Source organism: Jaculus jaculus, chromosome 1, assembly GCF_020740685.1.
Source record: "Jaculus jaculus isolate mJacJac1 chromosome 1, mJacJac1.mat.Y.cur, whole genome shotgun sequence".
NCBI lineage: Eukaryota > Metazoa > Chordata > Mammalia > Rodentia > Dipodidae > Jaculus > Jaculus jaculus.
The window spans coordinates 261,974,067-261,999,774 of NC_059102.1; the positions used below are offsets into that span (position 1 = coordinate 261,974,067).

The 25,708-nt window shown below is 49.7% G+C and overlaps 1 protein-coding gene across 3 annotated transcripts in view; it reads right to left on the reverse strand.

Moving 5' to 3' along the window:
- Positions 1-25,708, reverse strand: part of Sox13 (SRY-box transcription factor 13) — a 55,213-nt gene that overhangs the window by 13,949 nt on the left and 15,556 nt on the right. For 2 of the 3 annotated variants that reach the window (XM_045141861.1, XM_045141860.1), the window contains exon 1: positions 2,285-2,383. The exons of the other annotated variant lie outside the window; for it this stretch is intronic. In XM_045141861.1, the coding sequence (XP_044997796.1) occupies positions 2,285-2,333 (49 nt within the window). In that variant the 5' untranslated portion in view covers positions 2,334-2,383. Of the gene's footprint in view, positions 1-2,284; positions 2,384-25,708 lie in introns of those variants that run through there. 3 annotated transcript variants of the gene reach the window in all.

Here is a 25,708-nt window from a genome sequence, read left to right on the forward strand (position 1 = left end):
CACGCCTTTAATCCCAGCACTCGGGAGGCAGAGGCAGGAGGATGGCTGTGAGTCAGAAGCCAGCCTGAGACTCCATAGTGAATTCCGGGTTAGCCTGGGCTAGATGGAGACCCTACCTCGAAAAGAAAAACCAAACAAAACAAAAAAGTCAAACAAGCCAGGCATGGTAGCACGCTGCCTTTAATCCCAGCACTCTGGGAGGCTGCGGTAGGAGATCGCCGTAAATTCGATGACAGCCTAAGACTACAGAGTGAATTCCAAGTCAGTTTGGGCCAGAGTGAGACCCTACCTCAAAAACAAACAAACAAACAAACAAAAAAAACCCAGAAGCCAAATAAGTTTCTGGGTGCTAATGCTCATGGCCCGCCCATGAGAAGTGGAAATAGCAAATAACAGCAGACAAAGACCCTGAGCAAATGACGCAGCCAGACCCAAAGGACTGACCCAGGAGTTGTCCTCTGACCTCCACATGCACATCCGGGCACAAGTGCACCTGCACCCACACAGTTAGACACACTCACGCATCAACAAGCAAACGCACAAACACATGCATGTACACATAAAAAATAAATAATAAAAAAAACTTAAAATCAGACAGTACATATAAGAATCTAGATTTGAACTTGCAGCACAGTTACACACTGGGCGGAAACTGGCAAAAAAGTCCCCCCATCATGGTCAAAAAGCAGCTGAGGATCTGCTACCCAGCAGAAGATGTTTATTCTTTTTTGAGGGCTGAGACTCACAAGCAGGAGCTCACATGAAGCAAGTATTTGCCCTATCGCTGTGCCAGATGCCTAATCCCCTACTCTTTCTGCTTACTGTAGGGATAAGTAAAATTTCTTTCATTCATGTATCAAATAAAAGTTGAAAAGTAGGGCTGGAGAGATGGCTTAGCGGTTAAGTGCTTGCCTGTGAAGCCTAAGGACCCCGGTTCGAGGCTCGGTTCCCCAGGTCCCACGTTAGCCAGATGCACAAGGGGGCGCACGCGTCTGGAGTTCGTTTGCAGAGGCTGGAGGCCCTGGCGCGCCCATTCTCTCTCTCTCCCTCTATCTGTCTTTCTCTCTGTGTCTGTCACTCTCAAATAAATATTTTAAAAAATTTAAAAATAAAATAAAATAAAAGTTGGAAAGTAAGCCGGGCATGGTGGTGCATGCCTTTACTCCCAGCACTTGGGAGGCAGAGGTAGGAGGATCACCTAACCTTGAGTTTGAGGCCAGCCTGAGACTACATAGTGAATTCTAGGTAAGTGTGGGCTAGAGTAAGACCCTACCTCGGCAAAAGAAGAAAAAAGAAAAGTTGGAAAATAAATTATAGATGAATGGTTTTCAGAAAAATATGTTCTGCCATCTATCTAGATAGAATGCCTGACTGAATGAGTCTGGACCCCTGCTAGTACTGGTGTTTGCAATGCCTGTTTGGGGAAGTGCAAAGCCAAATATCAGATATAGTTAACAGTTCCCTTAAACCGATGGGGCGGTGAGATATACTGATAAATACACATAGATACACTGGACAAAAAAAAAAAAGGTTCATACCTCAGAACTTCAGGATTTCATCATGATACTCAGAACAGTGTGCTACTTAAAAACATTTAGTCGGGGCAGCTGGAGAGATGGCTCAGTGGTTACAGGCATTTGCTTGCAATGCCTGATGGCCTGGGTTCAACTCCCCAGTACCCATGTAAAGCTGGATGCACAAAGTGGCACACATCCCTGGAGTTTGTTTGCAATGACTGGAGGTCCTGGTGTGCCCGTTCTCTCTATCTGTCTTTCTCTCCCTCATTCTCTCTGTCTTAGATAAAAAATATTTTACAATGTATAGGAAAAAAATAAAATATGGCTGGAGAGATGGCTTAGTTAGTGGTTAAGCACTTGCCTGTGAAGGCTCAATTCCCCAGGACCCATGTTAGCCAGACGCACAAGGGGGCGCATGTGTCTGGAGTTCGTTTGCAGTGGCTGGAGGCCCTGGCACGCCCATTCTCTCTCTCTCATTCTCTCTCTCTCTCTCTGCCTCTTTCTCTGTCTGTCACTCTCAAATAAATAAATAAAAATAAACCAAAAAAATTTTTAATAAAATAAAAATGTATAGGGAGGGCTGGGGAAATGGCTCAGCGGCTAAAAGCCACATAAAGCCAGACTCAAAAAGTGACATGTGTATCTGGAGTTCATTTGCTGCAGGAGGACCTGGTGCACCCATTCATATGCATATTCATTCCCATTCTCTCCTTCTCATTAAAAATAAATAAATAAAGTATAGGGCTCAGCTGGAGTGCTTGCCTAGCATGCACGAAGCCCTGGGCACAATCCTTCGCACCACATAAAATCAAGCATGGACTCCAGCCATCTCAGCACTGGAGAGATTAAGTCAGGAGGGTTAGAAGTTCCTTGAACCAGCCTGTGATCTATGAGGCCCTGCCTGAAAAACAAACAATAAGCCTTATGAATTGTTTATTTCCAAAATTTTCTATGTGATACTTTAAGATCACTGTGGATAGCTGAAACCATGCAATGTGAGTCTTTTACAAAGAAGGGTACTGCTGTGTTTGTTTATAGCGTCAGTCCTGTGTGGATTACATCTACTCACCGAATCACGCAACATTACAGTGTATATGCAACAGACTTAGCACGTGGTGCTGCAGGAGTTAAGTACCATTGACAAGACATACACAGATATATTGGATTTGGTTGCAGCCTACAGCTCAGACCACAGCAGATTCTCCAGTCCCTACTCTCTAAGGTACAGGGTACCCTGGGGTACTCTGGACTTGGGATGGGGCACTATAGTTTGAGAGAAGGCAAATCTGACCCTAAAACACTACCGGGCCCCACCTCACCTGGATGGACAGAAGTGAGATCCAGGTCCAGCTAAGGCCTGGGGAGGGGGGTCCCATCTTCCAGATGGGGTGCCAAGGAGAACCTGCAGGAAGCAGGCAGCTCAGCCCATCCGGCAAGGGAGAGGCTGGGAGCCGCCTGCAGGGGGCAGGGGGGGTATTATCCTGGAGCTGAGGGCAGCAATTACATAACAAACAAACCCGGGCTCAAGCTGTGAATTAATCAAACCGCTGAAAATAAAACCTTCCTCTCAGGAACTTCGGACAAAAGAAATGAAAACAACCAGGCTGGCTGGAAAATAAAAGGCAGCAGTGCTGAAAGCGGGACAAAAGGAAACCAGACAATGGGGTGTTGGACAAAAGCAATAAAGCCAGAGGAAGTGTGACAGGCGCACAATGAGGGCCTGTGGGCTTCTGATCCTTCAGGCTCGAAGCCACCTAGTCCCACACCCACTGGCTGCCACCGTCCAGACCGGGGTCCTAGCAGCATTCCTCCTCCGTTCTGCCTCAGCCTCCCAGCTTTCAGCTAATACCTCCCGTCATCTCATTGCAGCCCCCGAGCCACCCTGGACGTGAGGAGCACCCTTTCATCCCCGCCGGAGGTGGAAGCACAGGAAGCCATCACCTGTCCTGATCCACATGCGGTCTGCCCAAAACTAGCACCATTGGCTGGTCACATGTGGCTGAGCCTTTGCAATGCCACCAAGCCCCAGAGGGGAATGTACCAAACACACCAAGGTTCCTCAGACTTAGCATACAGTGGGACGCGTAAACTAGCTTATTCATAATATTCATAATAGTTCACTGATTACAAAATGAAATTAGATTTGGGATGGGCTGGCTTGGAACAGACAATTTTAACGATTCACCTATTATTTACTTGCAAGTGTGTGTGTCTGTGTGTGTGTGTGTGTGCGCGCGCGCGTGCGCGTGCAAGAGCCTCTTGCCACTGCAAGCAAACACTAGACTCATGTGCTACTTTGGTGCATCCAGCTTTACACGGGTGTAACTGCATCAGGCTTTGGGGAAGGGGTGCCCGTAATTAGGGTCTAACTGTGTAGGCCAGTCAGACCTTCTGCTACAGCGCCAGGATTTAGCCGTTTTGGTTTGTTTTGGTTTTCAAGGCATGTGCCACCATGCCTAGCTCACCTGTTTTTTCTTAGGCTTTTGTTGGTGGTGGGGGTAGGGGAATCTTGTTCGGGTGCTTTTGCGTGGTAATGGAGTCTGAACACTACCCCTGAGCTATACCCAGGACCCTTTTCTACACTCTTTGATGTATCTACCACAAGACCTAACTAAAGGAGTTAGCAAATCTCTCGATACTTGTCTCTGACTTCTTCTAACACGAACATTACGCCCGTGGATGCCGATGCACTTCTGCTGGGCAGAGTGCTGCTCAACCACGAGCTCTTAATGGCCTTCCCGCCCCAGCAGTCCGCGTGGCACGGTTACTTTGATAGGAGGGAGCTGTCTCCTAAGGGCCCCAGCACAGCCCTGCCTGGTAACTAAGGAAATGGCTGGTTCCTGGTGACAGGTAGCTTGGTTGGAAGGCGTCAGCCTGTTCCACTAGGCCTTGTGCCCTCAGGAGACTCTACCAGACTCTATTGCCCAGACCAGGATACATCCATGTTCACATGAGGTGTGGGGACAGTCTTCTAAATCCACATGGGGAGGGAGAGGCACAGCCCAGGCCTGGGCCACCTCTGAGCCCTGCCCCAGCCTTGGAGGAAGCGCAAGTCCCTGCCTGATATGATGAGAAGGGGTGAGGGCAGGGCCAAGCTTTGCCCCTGTGGTCCCAGCAAGGATAGCCAGGGCCATCAGTGATCGATCACTTGGGACAGGTCTGGGCAGTCAGGCCCTGGTTCTGCACGAGCTGTTTCAATCGCTTGTCTGTAGAGCTTGCAGGGTGCTGTGGAGGTTCAGGGAACAGTTTGGATAACATACTGGCTTTGGGGGCCAGTGATCCTGGGTGAAAATTCCTACCTGACACTGGACAACTGGTGTGAAGGTAACTGGGCTCTCCCTTGCAGAGAGGCACACTAGCCACGCCTCACAGGAGTCCGGGAAGGTTAAAAGAAACAAGCTGCATTGATGCCAGGGCAGGTACAGTCAAGATGGGTGAGAGAACAGCCTCCAAGTCAGACTGACCCGGGCACATCCGAGTCCCAACTCTGACCCACAGTTGCTAAGGCATCTTGGACAAATGATTTTTACCTCCGGGAACCTGTTTATTCCTCGATAAAAGAGGAATCAGAAAAGCCAAGATGAAGAGCGAACCTTTTATGTTCCACCTAGACCCTGTGAGATGTGCCTGTTTTATATTCCCATGGCACCTTGAACTTGGGTCTTCAAAGTACTACCCGCAGTTGGTACTGATACCTTCACATGCCTGATTTGTTTCTGACTCACCCAGCAGTCTGAGAGCCCAGCCAGCTAAATCAAAAAAAAGACAAGCGTGGTGGCACATGCCTTTAATCCCAGCACTCTGGGGAGGCAGAAGTAGGAGGATCACCGTGAGTTCGAGGCCACCCTGACACCCTGAGACTACATAATGAATTCCAGGTCAGCCTGGACTAGATAGAGTGAGACTCTACCTCGAAAAAACAAAAAAGAAAAAAGAAATATTTTCCTCACATAAAGATCCTGTAGGCATTACCCCTTCAATCTCTTCTCAACTTCCTATCCTTCTTTCTTACACACATGTTCTACACTTCAGTACATATGGTTCCTCAGGAGGCCTGAGGGTCGGTAGTCACAGCTCCCCCTCTTGCCCCAGATGCACAGAAGCCCTAGCACCCTGAGCCCACAGCAGTCATGTTTCCACCCTAGTCTGCAACCCAAGTCACCCTTCACAGCTCCCCACTTGGTGTGGAAGGGTTCCTAAGTGTTCTGCCTCCTCTCTCCTGCCCTTAAAATGGAGGGCTGGGGAAATGGCTGTGAGTGGTAGTGGTTAAGGCACTTGCCTGCAAAACCAAAGGGCCCAGGTTCAAATCCCCAGGACCCATGTAAGCCAGATGCACAAAGGGGCACATGCATCTGGAGTTCATGTGCAGTGGTTGGAAGCCCTGGCGCACCCATTCTCCCCCCGCCCCCCCCATTTGTCTCTCTCCCTCAAATAAATAAAAATACAATATTAAAAAAAGTAGGGCTGGAGAGATGGCTTAGCAGTTAAGCGCTTGCCTGTGAAGCCTAAGGACCCCGGTTCGAGGCTCGGTTCTCCAGGTCCCACGTTAGCCAGATGCACAAGGGGGCGCACGCGTCCCCACACATCTACCTCTTTCTACCCCAAACCATTCTCCACTTCCTCCTAAACAGTTAAAGACGGACCCTGCTGGATGAGAATCAAAGGAGTCCTCACTCTCAGCCCTTCCTCCCTCCATAACCACGGTCCCCCCCCCCCCAAACTATCTAGATGTGGAGAGATTCCAGTCACCTTAGTGTGACTGTGACTCAGAGCCGGACACATCGAGACAGATGGAACAGCTAAACAGACCCTCTGAGGAGGACCACTGCACTCAGTAAACCCCTTCTGCTGGCTCCACCCCCACCCCAGTGCATCTGAGCTGGCAACACCCAGGAAATAAATCCATGTAGCAGGGACGGGAGGGGGGGAGGCAGGGCCCCAGTCCCAGGGGAATGTCACTTCCTCTGAAACCTCAGAGAGCTGAGAGCCTTGGGCTGCCCTAAACAATAGCCCTGAGGCGTGGGTGCCCAGAACAGTGCCCTGTGCCACATCCTGCCATTCTTCCCACAGGCCGCACCCTGCCACCCTTCCTGGCTCCACCCGATCCTATCTCTGTGTTTACTCAAGAGCTGGGAGCTGGACACACTGCGGCCTGAGGGACAAGGCTCTCCTGACAGGCCCCTCTCGCCCCTTGTGGACCTAAGGGCTAGCAGACCTGGTCCAGTGTGCCTAGCTGGATGAGCACAGCCAGAATCCCAGCCCACGTGCTATTTCCAGGACAGCTGAAGTAGTGATCTACTCACCTGGGCACACAGAGTCTTGGGAAAACTCTCTACTGCACCCCCCAGCCTGGGAGAGGCGGTGAGTGGCCTCCCTCCAGTATCTCTGGCCCAGAACCCACCTCAGTACCGAGCCTCCTTTCCCTGGTACCCAACTGGAGACATGAGCCCCCAAGGACAGGAAGGACGAACCCGGGCAGTGGTGGGGATGTCCTACTCCCCTCCACATGGCTTCCAGCCTCTCACTATCTATCTGTATCTTGTCCCAGAGAACAAGAGAGGGGACAACTCCAAGGTGCTGCTGAGGCTCACAACGTCCCATGAGCCCGTCTCTGGAAGCCTTCCTACCTCTGGGCCCTATTTCCACACACTCCTTATCCCAGTGATGCCAGGAATGGTGCCATCCTTGTCTCCCAGGGGCAGCGCAGCCTGTACGCTTGTGCCCTGGACAAGGAAGTAGGCTGGCTTCCTGCTGGGTGAGTGCCTGGCCCAGAGGCAGCAAAAATTGTGTGGCTGGGGCTGGCAGGCTTTGTCCAAAGCCCCTTGGGGACAAACCAAAAAGGAAGGGGAGGCTCTAAGCACTGGAGGGAGCTCCACTCTTACCTCTTCCGCCGACAGCACTCTGCAGGGAGACTGAGGCGCTGGAGGCTGAACATTCAGTTCAGGGCCCAGCAGAGGAGAGGGAGACGGTGGTGAAGGTAAAAAAAAAAAAAAAAAAAAAAAGCCAGGGCCCAGGATGCCTATGCAACAAAACCCCCATACACAAGAAAAGAGAGAGCTTCTAGAAGACTGAAGGGCACAAAGGGCCTGGATCTCCAGGCTCCACCCCACCAGCCATAACCATCAGACTGCACCCTCTGCGTGTCCATTATGGTGAACCAGGAAGCAGTCTTGTGAGCCACACGAGAGCACAGGGCATTCCTGAAGCAGGGAGGGTTGGCTGGGACTGAGCCCCAACGCTCTCCCCAGTACGAGGCTGCCTATGCCCTGACTGCTGCACTACCGCCCATCTGTCTGAGTGAGCGAGAACGTGGGGAAGAAACTGCGCTTGTTCACTCAGTCTTATGTCCTTAACATCACACCAGAGCTCAGGGAGCAGGACATCTGGCCCCATCCTGGCACAACTAAAAGAAATGAGAGGGCTGGAGAGATGGCTTAGTGGTTAAGCGCTTGCCTGGGAAGCCTAATGACCCCGGTTCGAGGCTCGATTCCCCAGGACCCACGTTAGCCAGATGCACAAGGGGGCGCACGCATCTAGAGTTCATTTGCAGTAGCTAGAGGCCCTGGCATGCCCATTCTCTCTCTCTCTCTGTGTCTCTATGTGCCTCTTTCTCTCTCTGTCACTCTCAAATAAATAAATAAAAATAAACAAAAGTTAAAAACAAAAAGAAATGAGAAAGTTGGGCACAGTGGTACATGTCTGCGATGCCAGCACTTGGGAGGCAGAGATGGGAGTACTGCCACATGTTTGAGGCCCGCCTGGTCTACATAGTGTAGTCCCAGGCCGGGCGTGGTGGTGCACCCCTTTAACCCCAGCACGTGGGAGGCAGAGGTAGGAGGATCGCCGAGAGTTCGAGGCCACCCTGAGACTACATAGTTAATTCCAGGTCAGCCTGGACCAGAGTCAGACCCTATCTCAAAAAACCAAAACCAAAAACAAAAACAAAACCAGTTTGTCCCAGGCAGCCAAGTCTACACAGTGAGACTCAGTCTCAAAAAGGCAAAATAAGAGTTGGAGACATGTTTCAGTGGTTAAGGCGCCAGCCTGCAATAATGACTGACGACTAGGGAATCAGATGCACAAAGTGGTGTACGCACCTTCTCTCTCTCTCTCCCTCTCTCTCTCTCTCTCCCTCCCTCTCTCTCTCTCTCTCTCCTTGCAAATGAATAAATTTTTAAAAATTAATTTTTAAAGCCAGGCATGGTGGTGCATGCCTTTAATCCCAGCACTTAGAAGGCAGAGGTAGGAGGATTGCTGTGAGTTTGAGATCAGTCTGAGACTACACAGTGAATTCCAGGTCAGCCTGGACTAAAGTGAGACCCTACCTCGAAAGAAAAAAAACTAAAGTAAAAATGATGGGCTGGAGAGATGGCTTAGCAGCTAAGGCACTTGCCTGTAAAGCCAAAGGACTCAGGTTCAATTCCCCAGGGCCCACGTAAGCCAAATGCACAAGGTGGTACATGCATCTGGAGTTGTTTGCAGTGGCTGAAGGCCCTGGTGCACCCATTCTCTTTGTCTCTCTCCCTTTGTCCCTCCCTCAAATAAATAACAATATTAAAAGAAAAAAATAACAAAATAAGGGCGGCTGGAGAGATAGTTCAGTGGTTAAGGGTGCTTGCTTACAAAGCCTGATGGCCTGGGTTCAAGTCCCCAGGGCCCACATAAAGTCAGATGCACAAAGTAGCACATGACTGGGGTTCATCCAGCACTGGAAAGAGGTCCTGGCATGTACCCATTCTCTTTCTGTGCATGCAAATAAATAATTTAAAAATTGCCAGAAGTGATGCCCTACGGGGAAAAAGATTAAGCTAAATAAATAAAGGGATGGCTTTTCTGTCATATGAATTAGGCTTCAGCCATGTTACTACCAGCCTTGTGACCATGAGGACAGGTCAGTTACTCATCTCTAACATGGGATGGCTAGGGGCTGGAGGGTGGCGCTCAGCAGTAGAGCTACTTGCCTAGGATGTGTGAGGAGGCTCTGGCTTCGTCCCCAGCAACAACAATATTGTATCAACACAACAGAATTATCAAGATTGAACTTGAAGGACTATTAAAAAAAAAAAAAAAAAAAAAGCCAAGCCAGGTGTGGTGGCACTGGCCTTTAATTCCAGCACTTGGGAGGCAGCGGTAGGAAGATCGCCATGCGTTCAAGGCCACTGTGAGACTACATAGTGAATTCCAGGTCAGCCTGGGCTACAATGAGACCCTACCTCAGAAGAAAAAAAGAAAGAGCCAGGTGTGGTGGTGCACGCCTTTAATCCCAGCACTTGGGAGGCAGAGGTAGGAGGATCACCATGAGTTCGAGGCCACCCCTGAGACTACATAGTGAATTCCAGGTCAGCCTGGGCTACAATGAGACCCTACCTCAGAAGAAAAAAAGAAAGAACCAGGTGTGGTGGCGCACGCCTTTAATCCCAGCACTTGGGAGGCAGAGGTAGGAGGATCACCATGAGTTCGAGGCCACCCCTGAGACTACATAGTGAATTCCAGGTCAGTCTGGGCTACAGTAAAACTCAACCTCAGAAAAAAATATTTCTTTCCTCTTTTATTTATTCTTATTTATATTTATTTATTTATAAGCAGAGATATACAGAGAAGGATGAGAGTATGGACAGCCAGCGCAGACAAACTCCAGATGCGTGCACCACTTTGTGCATCAGGCTACATATAGGTGGTGAGGAACTGAACCAGGGTTGCTAGGCTTCACAGGCAAGTGCCTTAACCACGGACCCCAGACCCTAAATTTTTTTTTTTATTCTTTATTTGCAAGAAGAGAGAGAGAGAGAGAGAGAGAGAGAGAATGGGAGAAGGAATGGGCATGCCAGGACCTCCAGCCTCTGCAAACGAACTCCAGATGTGTGTGCTATTTTGTGCATCTGGCTTTTACATGGGTACTAGGGATTAGAACCCAGGCCACTAGACTTTTTTCTTTTCAAATTTTTTTTTATTAACAACTTCCATGATTATAAAATATATCCTCCCCCCCCCACTTTCCCCTTTGAAACTCCATTCTCCATCATATCCCCTCCCCCTCTCAATCAGTCTCTCTTTTATTTTGATGTCATGATCTTTTCCTCCTCTTATGATGGTCTTGTGTAGGTAGTATCAGGCACTGTGGGGTCATGGATAGCCAGGCCACTTGGTGTCTGGAGCAGCACACTGCAAGGAGTCCTACCCTTCCTTTGGCTCTTTGATTCTTTCTGCCACCTCTTCTGCAATGGACCCCGAGCCTTGGAAACTGTGGTAGAGATATTGCAGTGCTGAGCATTCCTGTCACTTCTTCCAGCACCATGATGCCTTCTGAGTCATCCCAAGGTCACTGCCCAAGCAAGTGCCTTTAACCACTGAGCCATCTCTCCAGCTCTCTTCTCCTTTTTTCTTTTTCTCCTTGAACCTGTTCTGCCTTCCCCAGATAGACAAATAAGCAGAAGCCTCCCACCTGAGGGGCTTCAGAGATGTGGTGCTCTTCTCCATCTGTCCCACACGGGTTCCCTTCTTGCCTCTGCAGCACAGATCCACTCAGAATCTCTGAGTGGGTTTTGTTTGTTTGTTTATGGTCAGTGCTGGGTGGAATCTATGGCTTCCTGCATCTTAGACAAGCACTCTACCACAAAGCTGTGCCCTTAGCCCTGGGTTTTCATTGCTGCTGTTCCTGTCATTTGTTTGTAAGCAGTCTCAATGTGTAGCTCAGGCTAGCCTTGACCCTCCTACCTGTCTCCCAAGTATCAAGTGGATTCCCCCAGAACCGGTGCCTTGACCATCCTGAGTGTCCCCTACATCCCAGAACCTCTCCTGGCAAGTGCTACACGGCCATTCCCCCAAACACCCACAGCGGGGGACAGGGCAAAAGGATACAGACTTGCCAAAAAAAACTGCTCACATACTCAGGGCCCTGCTTATCGGGCAGTGCCACTCTGCCTTCCCTACCCCGGATGACGACATCACTGCCGCAGAGCTCACTGGTTCCTCAGAGCGCCCTCTTCTTCCTCTGGTGTCCACCAGAGCACGATGCTATTCCATTAATCCCTCAAGTGCCACGACAACCCAACGAGCAAGGGGATGATGGGGACAGAGGGGTGACCACAGCTGGGAAATAACAAGCAAGGATAGTATGCAAACAGCAGTGCTGACCTACCAGGTGGGATGAAATCTCATCTTTCCGGCACATGGACTGGGTGACACGTGGCTTCTGCTTAGTGACAAGTCTGGACTGTGTAGACTAAGCTCTTGCAGACAGGTGGAGAGGGTTGAAATCCCAGTGCCCTTCTTACTAGCCAGCTCATTAACGCTCTAAGCATGCTACTTCCTTTATCTGTAAGTGTGAATACACACACACACACACACACACACACACACACACACACACACACAGTGCTCAGTGTGGTTTCCAGCAGTAAATGTGATAAGACAGGCAAAGTCCAGTTCCTGGCCCACAGCTGACTGTCACGGCTACCCTCACAGCAATCACAGAGGTCGGGAGGCTGGAAGGCAGGAAAGTGGGGCGCTGCCCAACTCAATCCTGTCCATTGAGTACAGAGGCCACCTCTCTTCCAATCTCTAGGCCTGGTGGGGCTCACAATCCCACCTCTCAGGGCTGCTGGAGAACTAGGAAGCTACTGTATGTAAAACACGCGGCACATGTCTGCCCAAGTAGACTGGCACTTAGCAGCACAGGGGTGGCTGAATAAATGCCATCTCTGTGGGCCAGAACCTCAGCCTCAAGCAGAGAACGTTCTGATAGAATTCCTTAAAGGCACGTAAATAGCAACCTCCGCACCCTAAAAGCCCCTAACCTATTCCCTGGCCGGCACCCCTACGCAGCATCGTGAGGTCCCAGGGCTAGGGAAAGTCATCTGATTCTTTCCTTACTTCCTCTTGCGACTGTAGTAGCAGATAAGTGTAAGCACATCAGGAGATGAAAGGGCTGCAGAGATGGCTCGGTGGTTAAGACCTAATGACCCAGGTTCAATTCCCCAGTGCCCATGTAAAGCCAGCAACACAACATGGCGCATGCATCTGAAGCTCGTTTGCAGGGGCTGGAAGCCCTGGCACACTCACACACATTTTCTCCCATTTCTCTGCTTGCAAATAAATAAAAAAATAAAATTTTTTAAAATGAGGACCTGGGGCCTGGAGGGGTGTCTTAGCAGTTAAGGTGCTTGCCTGTGAAGCCTAAGGACCCATGTTCAACTCTCCAGATCCCATGTAAGCCAGAAGAACAAAGGTGAGGCAATCCCAAGGTCACACATGCCCACTAGGTGGTGCAAGTGTCTGGAGTTCGATCTCAGGGCTGAGGCCCTAACATGCCAATTCTCTCTCTCTCTCTCTCTCTCTCTCTCTCTCTGTCTGCCTGTCTAAAATAATTTTAAAGGGGGGGGGGGCTAAAGAGATGGTCTAGCAGTTAAGGCACTTGCCTGCAAAGCCAAAGGACCCAGGTTCAATTCCCCAGCACCCACATAAGCCAGATGCACAAGGGAGCGCACACATCTGGAGTTCCTTTGCAGCAGCTGGAGGCCCTGGTGCTCTCTCTCTCCCCACTGCCTATTTCTCTCTCAAATAAATAAATCAAAATAAAAATATTTTAAAACAATAATTTAAAAAATGAAGACCTGGGCTAGGGCGATGGTTTAGTGGTTAAGGTACTTACCAGCAAAGCCAAAGGATCCGGCTTTAATTCCCCAGTACCCATGTAAGGCCAGATGTACAAAGTGGCACATGCATCTGGAGTTTGTTCACAGTGGACGGAGGCCCTAGCATGCTCTTTCTCTCTCTCATAAATAAATTTTAAAAAAATTTTTTTAATGAGGACCTGGGAAGACCTGAGACCCCCTTTTCCCCCCACTGAGTTTGACTCCCCAAAAGCCTTGTCAAAAGCTGAGCAGGGCCATGCATATCTGTAACCCTAGTGGATGGAGGGCAGTCATGAGAGAACTGCTGGGGCTCACTGACCAAAATATTGGTAGCTCCAGGCTGAGGGAGAGACCCATCTCAAGATAGGAGATGAGCAATAGAGAAAGGTACCTGCAGTTCTCCTCTGGCTTCAGCATGTGCGCGTGTGCGCGCGCATGCGCGCACACACACACACACACACACACACAGTTTACACACACAAAAGTAAAGAAAGTCAGCAGACGTCGGTCACCTAGAAAGCCAGGTGGCCAGGCACCCGGCGCTGAGCTCTGAAGGCTGGGATCACTTCTCCAAGGCTATATGTAAGAAATCTATCTTGCAGTCTGCAGGCTTCCAGAGGGGCTTAAGCTTCTAGTCCGCCCAGCTCTAGCAGACCTAAGGACAGCTAGGTGGGCAAATGCACTGCTAGTCACAGGGCCAGTGGCAGCCCACGCAGGTCTGCTTCTCCCACTGCCTCCCTCCCTCACCCCTGGGTTCGTGGTGGGATGTCACCCAAGCCTCAAGTAGACCTATCACCGCCATCTGCCCCAAGTCAGCAGTTCCTGTTCCTGCAGACTTCATTCCTCCAGTGAACAAAGTGTCCCTTCCACTTTCCCGCCACAAAGGCCATGTGTTTCCTTTCCCATTATCTACCCCACAGAGCGGCCACAAGAATGAGATTTCTTTCTTCGTGCTGAATTCTCTTGGCTTTGGCTCCTTTTCAGAAGTGCAGAGAAGCAAGGGAAGGCAGTCTCTAATCCTGCAATTTCATCTAAAATGCTCAACAAATACCCTCAAAGTGGCCAGCTGTCTCCTCTGCAGCCGGCTTGTAGACCTAGACCCACTTGCCATGACTTTGGAAACCAATGCAACCAAGATATGGCAAAGGGATGGGAGGCAGTGTGGTCCAGGGAGGGATGTTGACAAGAGCAAATAGTGGCAACACTGAAACCGTTTGAGTGATGGGCACTAGCCCAGCAGATAAACTTGCAGGTGCCAGCTAACAGTAAGTGGTGAGTCATCTGGGTGTGCGTGGCTAAGGAGCATCTACTATGTGCCCAGTACCTAACACACTGAATTGCTTTAACTCTAATTTACTTAATCTTCACAATAACCATCCAAGGTAGGTACTGTTGTTACCTCTATTGCACTCAGAGAAACTATGACACGGAGCAATCTGAGCCCAGGTACTCCATCCGCATTAGAATCCACCTAGCATTAGAATCCGCCTAGCGACCAGACAGCAGGAACCCATTACAATTATCTGGGTGTCACCTTCAGTGCTAATTCTTTCATCAGCCCCGTGAAAGAGTTACTATCAATTGTCTGTCTCACCCATGAGGACCCAGTGGCATAAGGTGCTCAGGAAACTAAGAAGCTAAACCCAGAGACTGACTGGGGACCCTTCTCTTAGCGCTGGCTCGTTGTAGCTTGCCTCGGAGTCGGAGGCCACAAGGGTCACGAAGAGACATCTAAAGCCTGTTACCAACTGCCCCTACCACTTCGCGTTGGCCAGTGCTGCTCCCGTGCTAGGAGTTAAGAGTGCCAGGGCTGGGAAGGTGGGTCAGTGGTTAAAGACTTGCAAAAGCCTGCCAGCCCTGTTTCTATTCCCCAGTACCCACATAAAGCCAGACGCGTCAAGTGGTGCCACACTCTAGCTTACCCATACTCTCTCTCTCTCTCACTCTCTCTAATAAATACATAATTTTTCCCCCAAGGGTCAGGCCTTTGGAGCAGCTAAGAAGCAAGGCTGGGTAGAAAAGTCGCCAGTTTCTCAGGCTGCGGGCTTCATTCACTCCTGCAGGCACGCCTGTAGACCGGAGTTCAGCGGATCTACACACATCATTTCCCTGCAAACGAAGGGCTCCAGGCTACTGCGGCCCCATCTCCCTTAGGCATGCCGCTTCTTTGTTTTTCAACCACCATTCCATGTCACATATCCCTCAGCCTTTGCTTCTCTCAAACTGTCAACAGGCTGGAGCAGATGCCTAATGAACTAGTGCAGCCTCTCAGACGTCCTTACCAATCTCTGTGACTGTAAAAGGAGAGTGCACTCACTGTAGAAAATCCGCAAGACAAGCTGGGTGTAGCGGGGCGCGCCTTTAGTCCCTACGCTGAGGCTGGCAGAGGTAGGGGGATCACCATGAGTTCAAGGATAGCCTTGGGCTGCAAGGTGAGTTTCAGGTCAGCCTGGTGTAGGTGAGACCCTTCCTCAAAAAACCCACCCCCCCAAAAAAAAAATTCTTGGTGCTGAGGAATAAGTAAAGTGCTCGTCATACAAGCACAAGGACCCAAGTTCAGATCCCCAGAACCCACATAAGCCAGGAGAGCAGTTCTTTTGTTTTTGTACATGTATGTAAGCATGTGGACACACATGTGTCCAGTTGTACACAGAGGCCAGAGGCTGAGGTCAAGTATCTTCCACCACTGCTTATTTAGCTTTTTTGTGTTTGTTCGTTTGTTTTTCACGGGAGGGTCTCACTCTAGCCCAGGCTGACCTGGTGGTGAATTCACTATGTAGTCTCAGGTTGTTCCGGCCTTATTTAGCATTTTTTATACTGCTTTTTTTTCTTTTTTTTTTTTTTTTGAGGTAGGGTTTTACACTAGCCCAGGCTGACCTGGAATTCATTCAGGGTGACCTCAAACTTATGGAGATCCTCCTACCTCTGCCTCCCGAGTGCCGGGATTAAAGGTGTGCACCACCATGCCCCGCTATAGTGCATTGTTGCTGTAATACTTGTCCGCATTTTCTTCCCTTGTATGTACAGAGCACATCTTGTTGGTTCATGTATGTGTTCATGGGCACTTCAGTTGTTTCCGTCATAAACGGTGTTGCAGTGAGCATGGATGTAGTTATTTCAAGATCCTGCTTTCAGGTTGAGCGTGATGGTGCACGCCTTTACTCCCAGCACTGGGAGGCAGAGGTAGGAGGATCCTGTGAGTTCAAATCCAGCCTGAAACTACACAGTGAATTCCAGGTCAGCCTAGGCTAGAGTGAGACCCTACCTCAAAAAAAGAAGAAAAAGAAAGATAAAGAATGAAAATGAGGAAGAAAGGGAGGGAGAGAGAGAAGGAAAGAAGGAAGGAGGGAGAAAGAATATGGTTCCAGGAACTAAGAGGAGGGTATAATGGAGGATTTAATGACCACTCAGTTTCAGTTTGGAATCACAAATTCAGTGGGACGGATGGTGGTGGTGACATCGTGACACAGCAATGTGACTTCAACAGACAGCCTTGAAATGAATTAAGATGTTAGTAGGTTGTGATGCGATGTAGATTTTAACTTTTAACATGTGTATTTATTTGCCACTACAAACTCCAGACACATGTGTCACTTTGTGTACCTGACTTTATGTAGGTACTTGGGAACCGAATGCAAGCCTTTAACTGTGAAAACAAATAGCCCTTGTTTTTTTTTTTAATTTATTTATTTATTTTGGTTTTTCAAGGTAAGGTCTTGCTCTAGCCCAGACTGACCTGGGATAAATTACTATGTAGTCTCAGGCGGGCCTTGAACTCATAGTGATTCTCCCACTTCAGCTTCCTGAGTGCTGTGATTAAAGGTATGTACCACCATGCCCAGCTTTATTTATTTATTTCCTTTGGTTTTTCAAGGTAGGGTCTCTCTCTAGCTCAGGCTGACCTGTAATTCACTATGTAGTATCAAAGTAGCCTCGAACTCACAGTGATCCTCCTACCTCTGCCTCCCAAGTGCTGGAATGAAAGGCATGTATTTTTTATTTTTCTAAGGCCTCAGTCTAGCCTCATATTCATGAGAATCCTGCTGCCTCAGCTTTCCAAATTCTGGCACTATAGGCATAATCTGTAATACCTGGCTCACACAGTGTTTTTTTGTTGTTATTGTTGTTTTTGGTTTTTTTTTTTTTCCATTTAAAGTCAAGAACAAGGTACTGGGACTATAGCTTAGTAATAGACCACTTACCTGCCTAGATTTGGTCCCCAGTATTGGAGGGGGGGAAAGATTAAAAAAACCAGAAACTGGGCTGAAGAGGTGGTTTAGCAGTTAAGGCACTTGCCTGCAAAGCCAAAGGAACCAGGTTCGATTTCCCAGGTCCCATGTAAGCCAGATGCACAAGGTGATGCATGCGTCTGGAGGCTCTGGTGCGCCCAATATGCTCATTCCCCCCACCCCTCAAATAAATAAATAATAAAATATTTTTTTGAATGAGAAACTGCTAATGAACTGCCCTTTCACAGCACCGGTAATCTGTGCGTAGACCGAGTGAGCAAGAACAGCCCAAAGCCTGGGGCTCCCCTCAGATGGGGAGCCAGGAGGGCATCAGGACTTCTCAGAGACCATAATTAACTGTCACTAACTGAAGTGTTTAAAATGGCCAGAGCCAGACAGTGAGGCAGAGCCCTGCCTCTAGGAAAGATTAAAGGCTTCTACCTGAAATGCAGACACAAGGTCTATTTAGGATTTTTCAGCGAGGAGGGCAGGGACCTGGAGGGCAGGATGCTGAGGATAAAGAGATCCAGTCTTCCCTCCAAGTCATCTCCTTGGCGCTCCCAGAAACCCCTTCTTCAGATGTCCCTCTTAGAGTGACCATCTCAAGTCAAGCACTGGGTGGACCCTTGGTTTCAGAAACACCCTGGGCTGTGCAATGAGGCTTGCTCTGTTGTCTTCCCTGTGTGCAGATGACACGGGACACTGGTCTAGACAGAGTGCCACGACACTGTTAGGGGACAGCAGAGCCCAGCAGCTTCTCTGGTCTATAAGGAACAATCCACCTGAGGTTGCACACTGGCTTCCACACCCGCCCCCCAGGGCATCCTTTTCCTCAGCAAAGGACAGGCTGGCCCCAAAGTCCCACTTAGCCCTAAGGGTCACTTGGCGTTTCATGTTCTGATTTTCCATCTGGTACTTTACTGATAAAAATTATCCTCAATCCCTCTTGACCAAGGAGTTTTCTGAGCCTACAGTGGCCTGTGTTCGATGGCCTAAGTGCGCAGGCCCTGCTGATGGCCGCCCAACCCCCACCCCAAGAGACCCTAGGGACTCCCTATGCAGACTGAACCTCCATCAGCATCCTCCTTCATCTTTGTCTGAAGGGAGGGATGACAACCCCTCCCAGGCCCTTCCCTGGGAGAGTGGTGCCTGACCCATCAGGCTGCTGAAGCTTCCCTTCCCCCACAGCCTGCAGCCCTGACCCAGGGGAAGGGGTGGGTCAGTGATGGGGTCACTAGCTCTGCACTTAGGAAGAATTTAACCCTCTCTCTCCCAACTCCCAACTGTCCACCCTAACAGACCTGTCTGTACGCAGGGCATGCAGGAGGGGGGATAACTGCAGAAGGCCTAGGGTCAGGTGAGAATGAACTGCCCTTTCACAGCGATGGAGCCCGCAGCCGGCGTCAGTCCTGCCCCCAACTCCGGAAGCAATCCAGGGCAAACCTCTGGAGGTCTCGGGCTTCAGCTTTCCTCTTTGCCTCTTTTATTTACTTATTCATTTATCTGTGTGGTTGCTGTTGTCTTGTCTTTCTGTGCTTTTTGAGGTAGGGTCTCTCTCTCTCTAGCCCAAGCTGACCTAGAATTCACTCTGCAGTCTCGGGGTGGCCACGAACTCACTAACCTCTGCCTCCTGAGTGCTGGGATTAAAGGCGTGTGTGTTCCACCACCCCAGCCTCTTACGTCTTCTTCGTGCTACCCTACATTTCCTAGGGTTGTTTTTATTTTGTTTTGTTTGTTTTGAGGTAGGGTCTCACTCTAGACCAGGCTGACCTGAAACTCACCCTGCAACCCAAGGTGCTGAGATTAATGGCGTGCGCCACCATGCCCAGCTCACCCAACCGTTTGTATCAGGAGTTGGTTACTATTTTTCTCTCAGAGATTAAATGACAGGTGAGAGGGCTCCAGATCTTAGGCGCTGGGAAAATAGTGTGTTAAACTCCTGACTCCCATTGCGAGGGTGTAAGTAGACCAGAGCAAGCCACAGGGAGAAAGGATTCAGCAGCCATCCATTCAGTGATCAGTCATAAACTAAGCCCTCAGTGGGCTGGTTTGCAGGCCACACCCATTTCACAGATGAAGAAACTGACGCTAAAAAAGCATGGAGGCAGACGAGCATGACTCCAAACCCAAATTCAGTGCCAGGACCTCTGTGAAAAGTCGTTTTTAATAATTATTTTTATTATTATGAACTTTACAGTATGAACAAACTGCACACTGGTCATGTTCCCATCATGTTATACTGTTTTATTGTTTGGTTGGTTGGTTGGTTTTTTTGAGGTAGGGTCTCACTCTAGCCCAGGCTGACCTGGAATGCACTATGTAGTCTCACATTGGCCTAGAAGTCACAGTGATCCACCTACCAAGGCATGTGCCACCCTTTTCCCCTACCCCTATTCCACCAAGGGCCCTTCTCAGTGGGGTTGTTGGTCTCCACTATGGGAATGTACAGTCAGTCTCTGTGGCAAGGAGGCCAGTGCCTCAGGATACTCTCACCTCCTCCCACAATGGTCCCCGAGCCTTGGTGAGTAATGTGGTTAAGATTCCCTTTGTGTTGAGCTCTTGGCAGCCTCTGATTTTCTGCTTTGACGAGTTGCAGGTCTCTCAGTGTATACTGTCGCCTCAGGTTCTCAGGCTAGCAATGAGAGTAGCACTCGTGTCCAAATAGAGTCTTCTGAGCTGCAGAGATGGTTTTTGTGGTTAAGACACTTGCCTGCAAAACCCAAGGACCCAGGATCCATTCTCCAGCACCCACATAAGCCAGATGCCCAAGGTGGTGCATCTGCCTGGAATTTGTTTGCAGTGGCTAGAGGCCCTGGCTTGCCCATTCTCTCTCTTCTCTCTCTCTCACTTTCCCTGTTTCTTTCTCAAATAAATAATTTTTTAATCTGCTTTTTAGGGCACTCCAAGTCTCAATGAGCCTTTTGCACGTGACAGGGCCAGCAAGCAAGAGCTCACCCTGCCTCCTAAGGTTGCCTATGGCCCTATGCTGCCTTCACTTCCTGCCAGGCTCCTACAGGCGGAGCACAGAGGCCCAAAGGCCGGTCAAAGGCCATTGGCCAGCATGAATTATTAAAATACATAGCCTGGCAGCCAGCTATGTAAGTGGGGTAGTTTCACGCCTCCAGACAATCAGCTACGTGAACCCCATTAGCTTTACTTGCTGAAAGCTGTCCCCCGCATTTAGAGCATATAGAAGAGGCAGTGTGCTCCAGGTCAGGCTGCTGTATCTGTCATACCTGGCAATGCCCTGCTGTGCCTGCCCGTAAGTTCCTTCTCTTTTCTGGCCTTGCTCCCTACAGCACCCATGCCCCGACCCAGCTAGGGACACTTGGGACAGCAGCTGTCACGCTGGCTTCTTCGGGCAAGGTGGTCGCTCCAGTAACACAGTGGTGACAGCCATCAAACCTCCGGACAAGACCTCTTGCTTCTCAAATAAACCTTTCCATGAATTACAGGCGGCACTGCTGTCAGCAGCATTAAGCCGGGCATGGTGGCACACGCCTTTAATCCCAGCACTTGGGAGGCAGAGGTAGGAAGGTGCTGTTAGAGGCCAGCCTGAGACTACATAGTGAATTCCAGATCAGCCTGGGCTGGAGTGAGACCCTATCTCAAAAGAGAGAGAGACAGAACCTTGAAGCACACAGTAGCTGGGCCAGGGATGCCAGGTGCATCTGCTCCTTGTAACCAAAGGAGGACACTGGATGGAGATGAGAAAGGCATGCTAGATGACAAGGTCTGTGCTCCCCAGCACAATCTGGAGAAGTACTCTACTTTCCAAAGTCCCTCCAGAGGCCATACTCAGGAGGACTTCAAGAGGACTTGCACCCACATCCTGGCAAACCCCAGGAGAGCGATGCCATCTCTGCCCAGGACAAGCCTTGACAGCCAGCCCCCTCTAACCTGGCCCCAGAGGAAGCACTGTATCTCATACATCACTTCACTAAATCCTTTTCCCCTTGTGTAGAATTTCCTTTTCCTACTTTGTAAGGGTAAAACTAGGCTTGAAGAAAGTTCTAACAGGGTTGGAGAGATGGCTCTTGCCTGCAAAGCCTAAGGACCCAGGTTCAATTCCCCGGGACCCACATAAGCCAGATGCACAAGGTGGAGCATGTGTTTGGAGTTCATTTGCGGTGGCTAGAGGCCCTGGCATGTCCATTCTCTCCACCCTCCTTCCATCTCTTCTCTCTTATCTCTCTCTTTCCCTCTCCCAAGTAAATAAATAAATTAAATATTTCTAAAAATAAAAAAAAAGTAAGTAAGCTCTAATATTTGCCAGCCTCCTCATCCACGGCCACTGAGATGGAAAAGGACCCAGCTCTCCCTCCTCACAGGGTCGTATCCACCCTTCTAATTCTTCAGCGGCCTCACTCAGTCCTTCCACATAAGGGATTCATCAAGCTTATGGGAACCTCAGCTGCTCAATATGTCAAGCCAAGCTGGGCATGGCAGTGCACTGCAATTCCAGTACTTTGAAGATGGAAGTGGAGGATGAGGAGCTCAAGGTTAGCCTCAACTACATAGAGAGCTGCAGGCCAGCCTTGGATATATGAAACCTGTTTCAAAACAAGCTGTTCATTGCCTTTTAAAAGGACATGCTGTGGGGCTGGAGAGATGTATCGGCACTTAAAGGCACTTGTTTGAAAAGCCTGACAACTAGGGTTCAATTCCCCAATAGCCACGTAAAGCCAGATGCACAAAGTGGAACATGCATCTGGAGTTCGTTCTGCAGTGGCAAAAGGTTATGGGGCCCACTCTGTCTCTCTCTGTCTGTTGCTCTTTCTCACAATTTTTATTTATTTATTTATTTTTTAAAAAAAGGACATGTAGGGCTGGAGAGATGGCATAGCTGTTGAGCACTTGCCTGTGAAGCCTAAGGACCCCAGTTCTAGGCTCAGTTCCCCAGGACCCACTTTAGCCAGATGTACGAAGGGGTGCACACGTCTGGAGTTCGTTTGCAGTGGTTGGAGGCCCTGGCACGCCCATTCTCTCTTTGGCTCTCTATCTGCCTCTTTCTCTCTCTGTCCTTCTCTCTCAAATAAATAAATTAAAATCTTAAAAAAAAAAAAAAAGGACATGTAGAATCCAGGAATGGTGGCACATACCTCTTTAGTCACAGGAGGCAGGTAGAAGGATCACTTTAAGTTCAAGGCCAGCTAGGGATGACAGAGTGAGTAAATAATTTTGGGTCAGACTGGGCTACAGTGAGATACTGCCTCAAAAAAAAAGATAGATAAATAAATAAGCCAGGTATGGTGGTGCACGCCTTTAATCCCAGCACTTGAGAGGCAGAGGTAGGAGGATCACAGTGAGTTTGAGACCACCCTGAGACTACATCATTAATTCCAGGTCAGCCCAGGCTAGAGTGAGACCCTACCTTGAAAAACCAAAGAACAAAAAATAAATTAATTAATTAAATGAAGAAAAAGACATAATCAGCCTAAACAATGTAGTATGCCCATTCACTGGGAAAGTGTCCTGAATAACCAGGCAAAGTGACCAACCACACTCATTTGATAGTCCCAGAACCAAAGCCATGGGCAGTGTGGATCAGGGCAAGCAGGTGGAGAGCACGTGCCCTGGGCTTCCAGCCTGAGACTCTCACTCCAGAGCCACTAGCCCTGGCAGGTAAGGGCAAGATCCTTCAGTTACCAAGCAGCCCAGCACAATGGGAAGGCAGCAACAATAGCTTCGAGCAGAAAGGCAAAGAATGAGGTACTGCTGGGAAAGTTCACAGGGCAATGAAAGAAGCTTCAGCCGGAATGAACCAGGAATGAACTAGGAATGAACGAGGACTCATTCTGAAAGTTCCATGGAACACCCTCTGGTTTCTCATTGTCAACAGAGTCCCAGCTCTATGGCCTGTGTCCAAGGTTCCGGCTAAGATGGGTGTGGGCTCCATCATAACTGTAATCGAAACTAATGCCTTCCATTCTCTCTGTTCTAGCAGAGCTCCCTCTTGGACCTTGGTACTTTATTTTAAATTTTCTATTTATTTTAGCTTATTTATTTGAGAGAGAGAGAGAGAGAGAGAGAGAGAGGCAGATAGATAGAACAGGCACACTAGGGCCTCCAGCAGCTGCAAACAAACTCCAGATGCATGAGCCACCTTGTGCATCTGGCTTATGTGGGTCCTGGGAATGGAACCTGGGTCCTTTGGCTTTGCAGACAAGCACCTTGTTGCATTCAGGTTCACATTGCTGGTAGAAATCACTCAACGAAGAGCAGCTTCTGGGAAAAGGAGGTTTATTTTGGCTTACAGGCTCGAGGGGAAGCTCCATGATGGCAGGGGAAAATGATGGCATGAGGAGAGGGTGGACATCACCTCCTGGCCAATATAAGGTGGACAAAAGCAACAGGAGAGTGTGGCGAACACTGGCAAGGGGAAACTGGCTATAATACCCATAAGCCCATCCCCAATAAGACACTCCCTCCAGGAGGCATTAATTCCCAAATTTCCATCAAATGGGAACCTAGTCCAAACACCTAAGTTTATGGGGGACACCTGAATCAAACCACCACACACCTTAACTGCTAGGCCATCTCTCCAGCCCCTTTCTGGACCTTTGGGCTGGTCATCCTAACAGCAGGCCCGAAAGTGTCCACAGACACTCATCTGAGAAGCTCAGGTCCCACTCGGACACACGCATGCATCTGAGTCCAGCCCTTGTGAACCCATGCCAAAGCCTTAAATCTCTGTGTGATGAAATAAATCACCAAGTGGAAAGTGGGCCCCAGCCCTCACTGCCCCTCCCAGCCCCCAACCACAGCTTCTCCGACAGCGAATCTGCCCTTCGACAACCGTGCAATGACGTGGTACCTGACATGTGGCTGCAGTGCAAGGAACCGCCACCCTCTACGGCCCGGCTGTAAGCCGGAAGAGGGCCAGTGCTCAGGCACCGCCAGCCCGGACCGGAGGAGAGTTCTCCCCAGCACAGTCCGCCCCCGTGACGTTGTGTGCAATGGTTCCTGGGAATGCCCTTGAAGACAGAGTGGCACGGCTACCGCAGGCCAAGCAGACGAAGCCAGGCAGTCAGGAGGGAAATGAGCAGGTAGATGAAAGTGGAGTCCAGTGATGTGCCCCAAGAAGCACAAAGGCCAGCTGGGAAGAAAGGGCAGCCGGCACCGGCCCTGCCCTCTCCATGCAAGACCCCCATACAACAACCAACCTGTGCACAGCACATCCCGGGAGCCGGAGCTTGCAGCCACTGAGTCAAATTCCACCAGCTCAGCATATTGTAAAAACCGGGGTGTTGCCGGGCGTGGTGGCGCACGCCTTTAAATCCCAGCACTGGGGAGGAGGCAGAGGTAGGAGGGTTGCCATGAGTTCCAGGCCACCCTGAGACTACATAGTGAATTTCAGGTCAGCCTGGGCTAGAGTGAGGCCCTACCTCAAAAAACCAAAAAGGGGGGGGCGGTGTCGCTTGTGCACCACTCTTTCCTCGGGGTAGCCATCTTGTCTATTCTCTCTCTTCCAGAGTTCTCTTGCATACCTGCCCTCCTTTTCCTTATAGGGATCTTCCCAGGGTGCTCAGAAACTCCAGGGTCTGGCCAGCATCACAGCCCAGATTCCACTTGACAGGCAGAGAGCCGAAGCCCAGGGCCTGGCAGGCATGGTGTGGGAGAGGAGTTGCCCATCCTGCTTCCCAGCCCTTAGACGCCATGAAGGCGACTCCCCATGGGCTCAAGCCAGGTCATGGTAAAACCAGCACCTACACAAGCCAAGCCACCACCATCAATCACAACTGTTAATCCGTTCCTCCTTCCTGTCTAGCCTCTTGCTATGTGTCCCCTCAGTGTCTTCCCCCAAGACTAGAGAACAGAATGTGCTTGGCTAGAGCCCGGATGTAATAAATTGCTAATAGCAGACACAGTGTAAAAAACAGAACCATAGGCCTCTTCCTTTCGGATCCCCTCCAGCTCAACACTAGTCCTAGTGAGGCGAGAAGAGAAAGGATCCTTAGGCCAGTCACTGTCAGAGGAACCGGTTCCTGTGGTCTCACTTCTGCTCCTCACAGCCTTCTTTCATACAGACTATAAGCAAAGAAGCCTCTTTTTTTTTGTCATCTTGTCCACTTTTTCTTTATTTCACAATTTTCTTAATATTTTTATTTATTTGAGAAAGACAAAGAAGCTGGGCATGGTGGCGCATGACTTTAATCCCAACAGAGGTAGGAAGACTGCTGTGAGTTCAAGGCCACCCTGAGAATATATAGTGAATTCCAGGTCAACCAGGACTAGAGCAAGACCCTATCTCAGAGAGAGACACAGAGAGAAAGCATGGGGGCGTCTGGGCCTGTTGCCACTACAAACTCTAGATGTATGCACCACT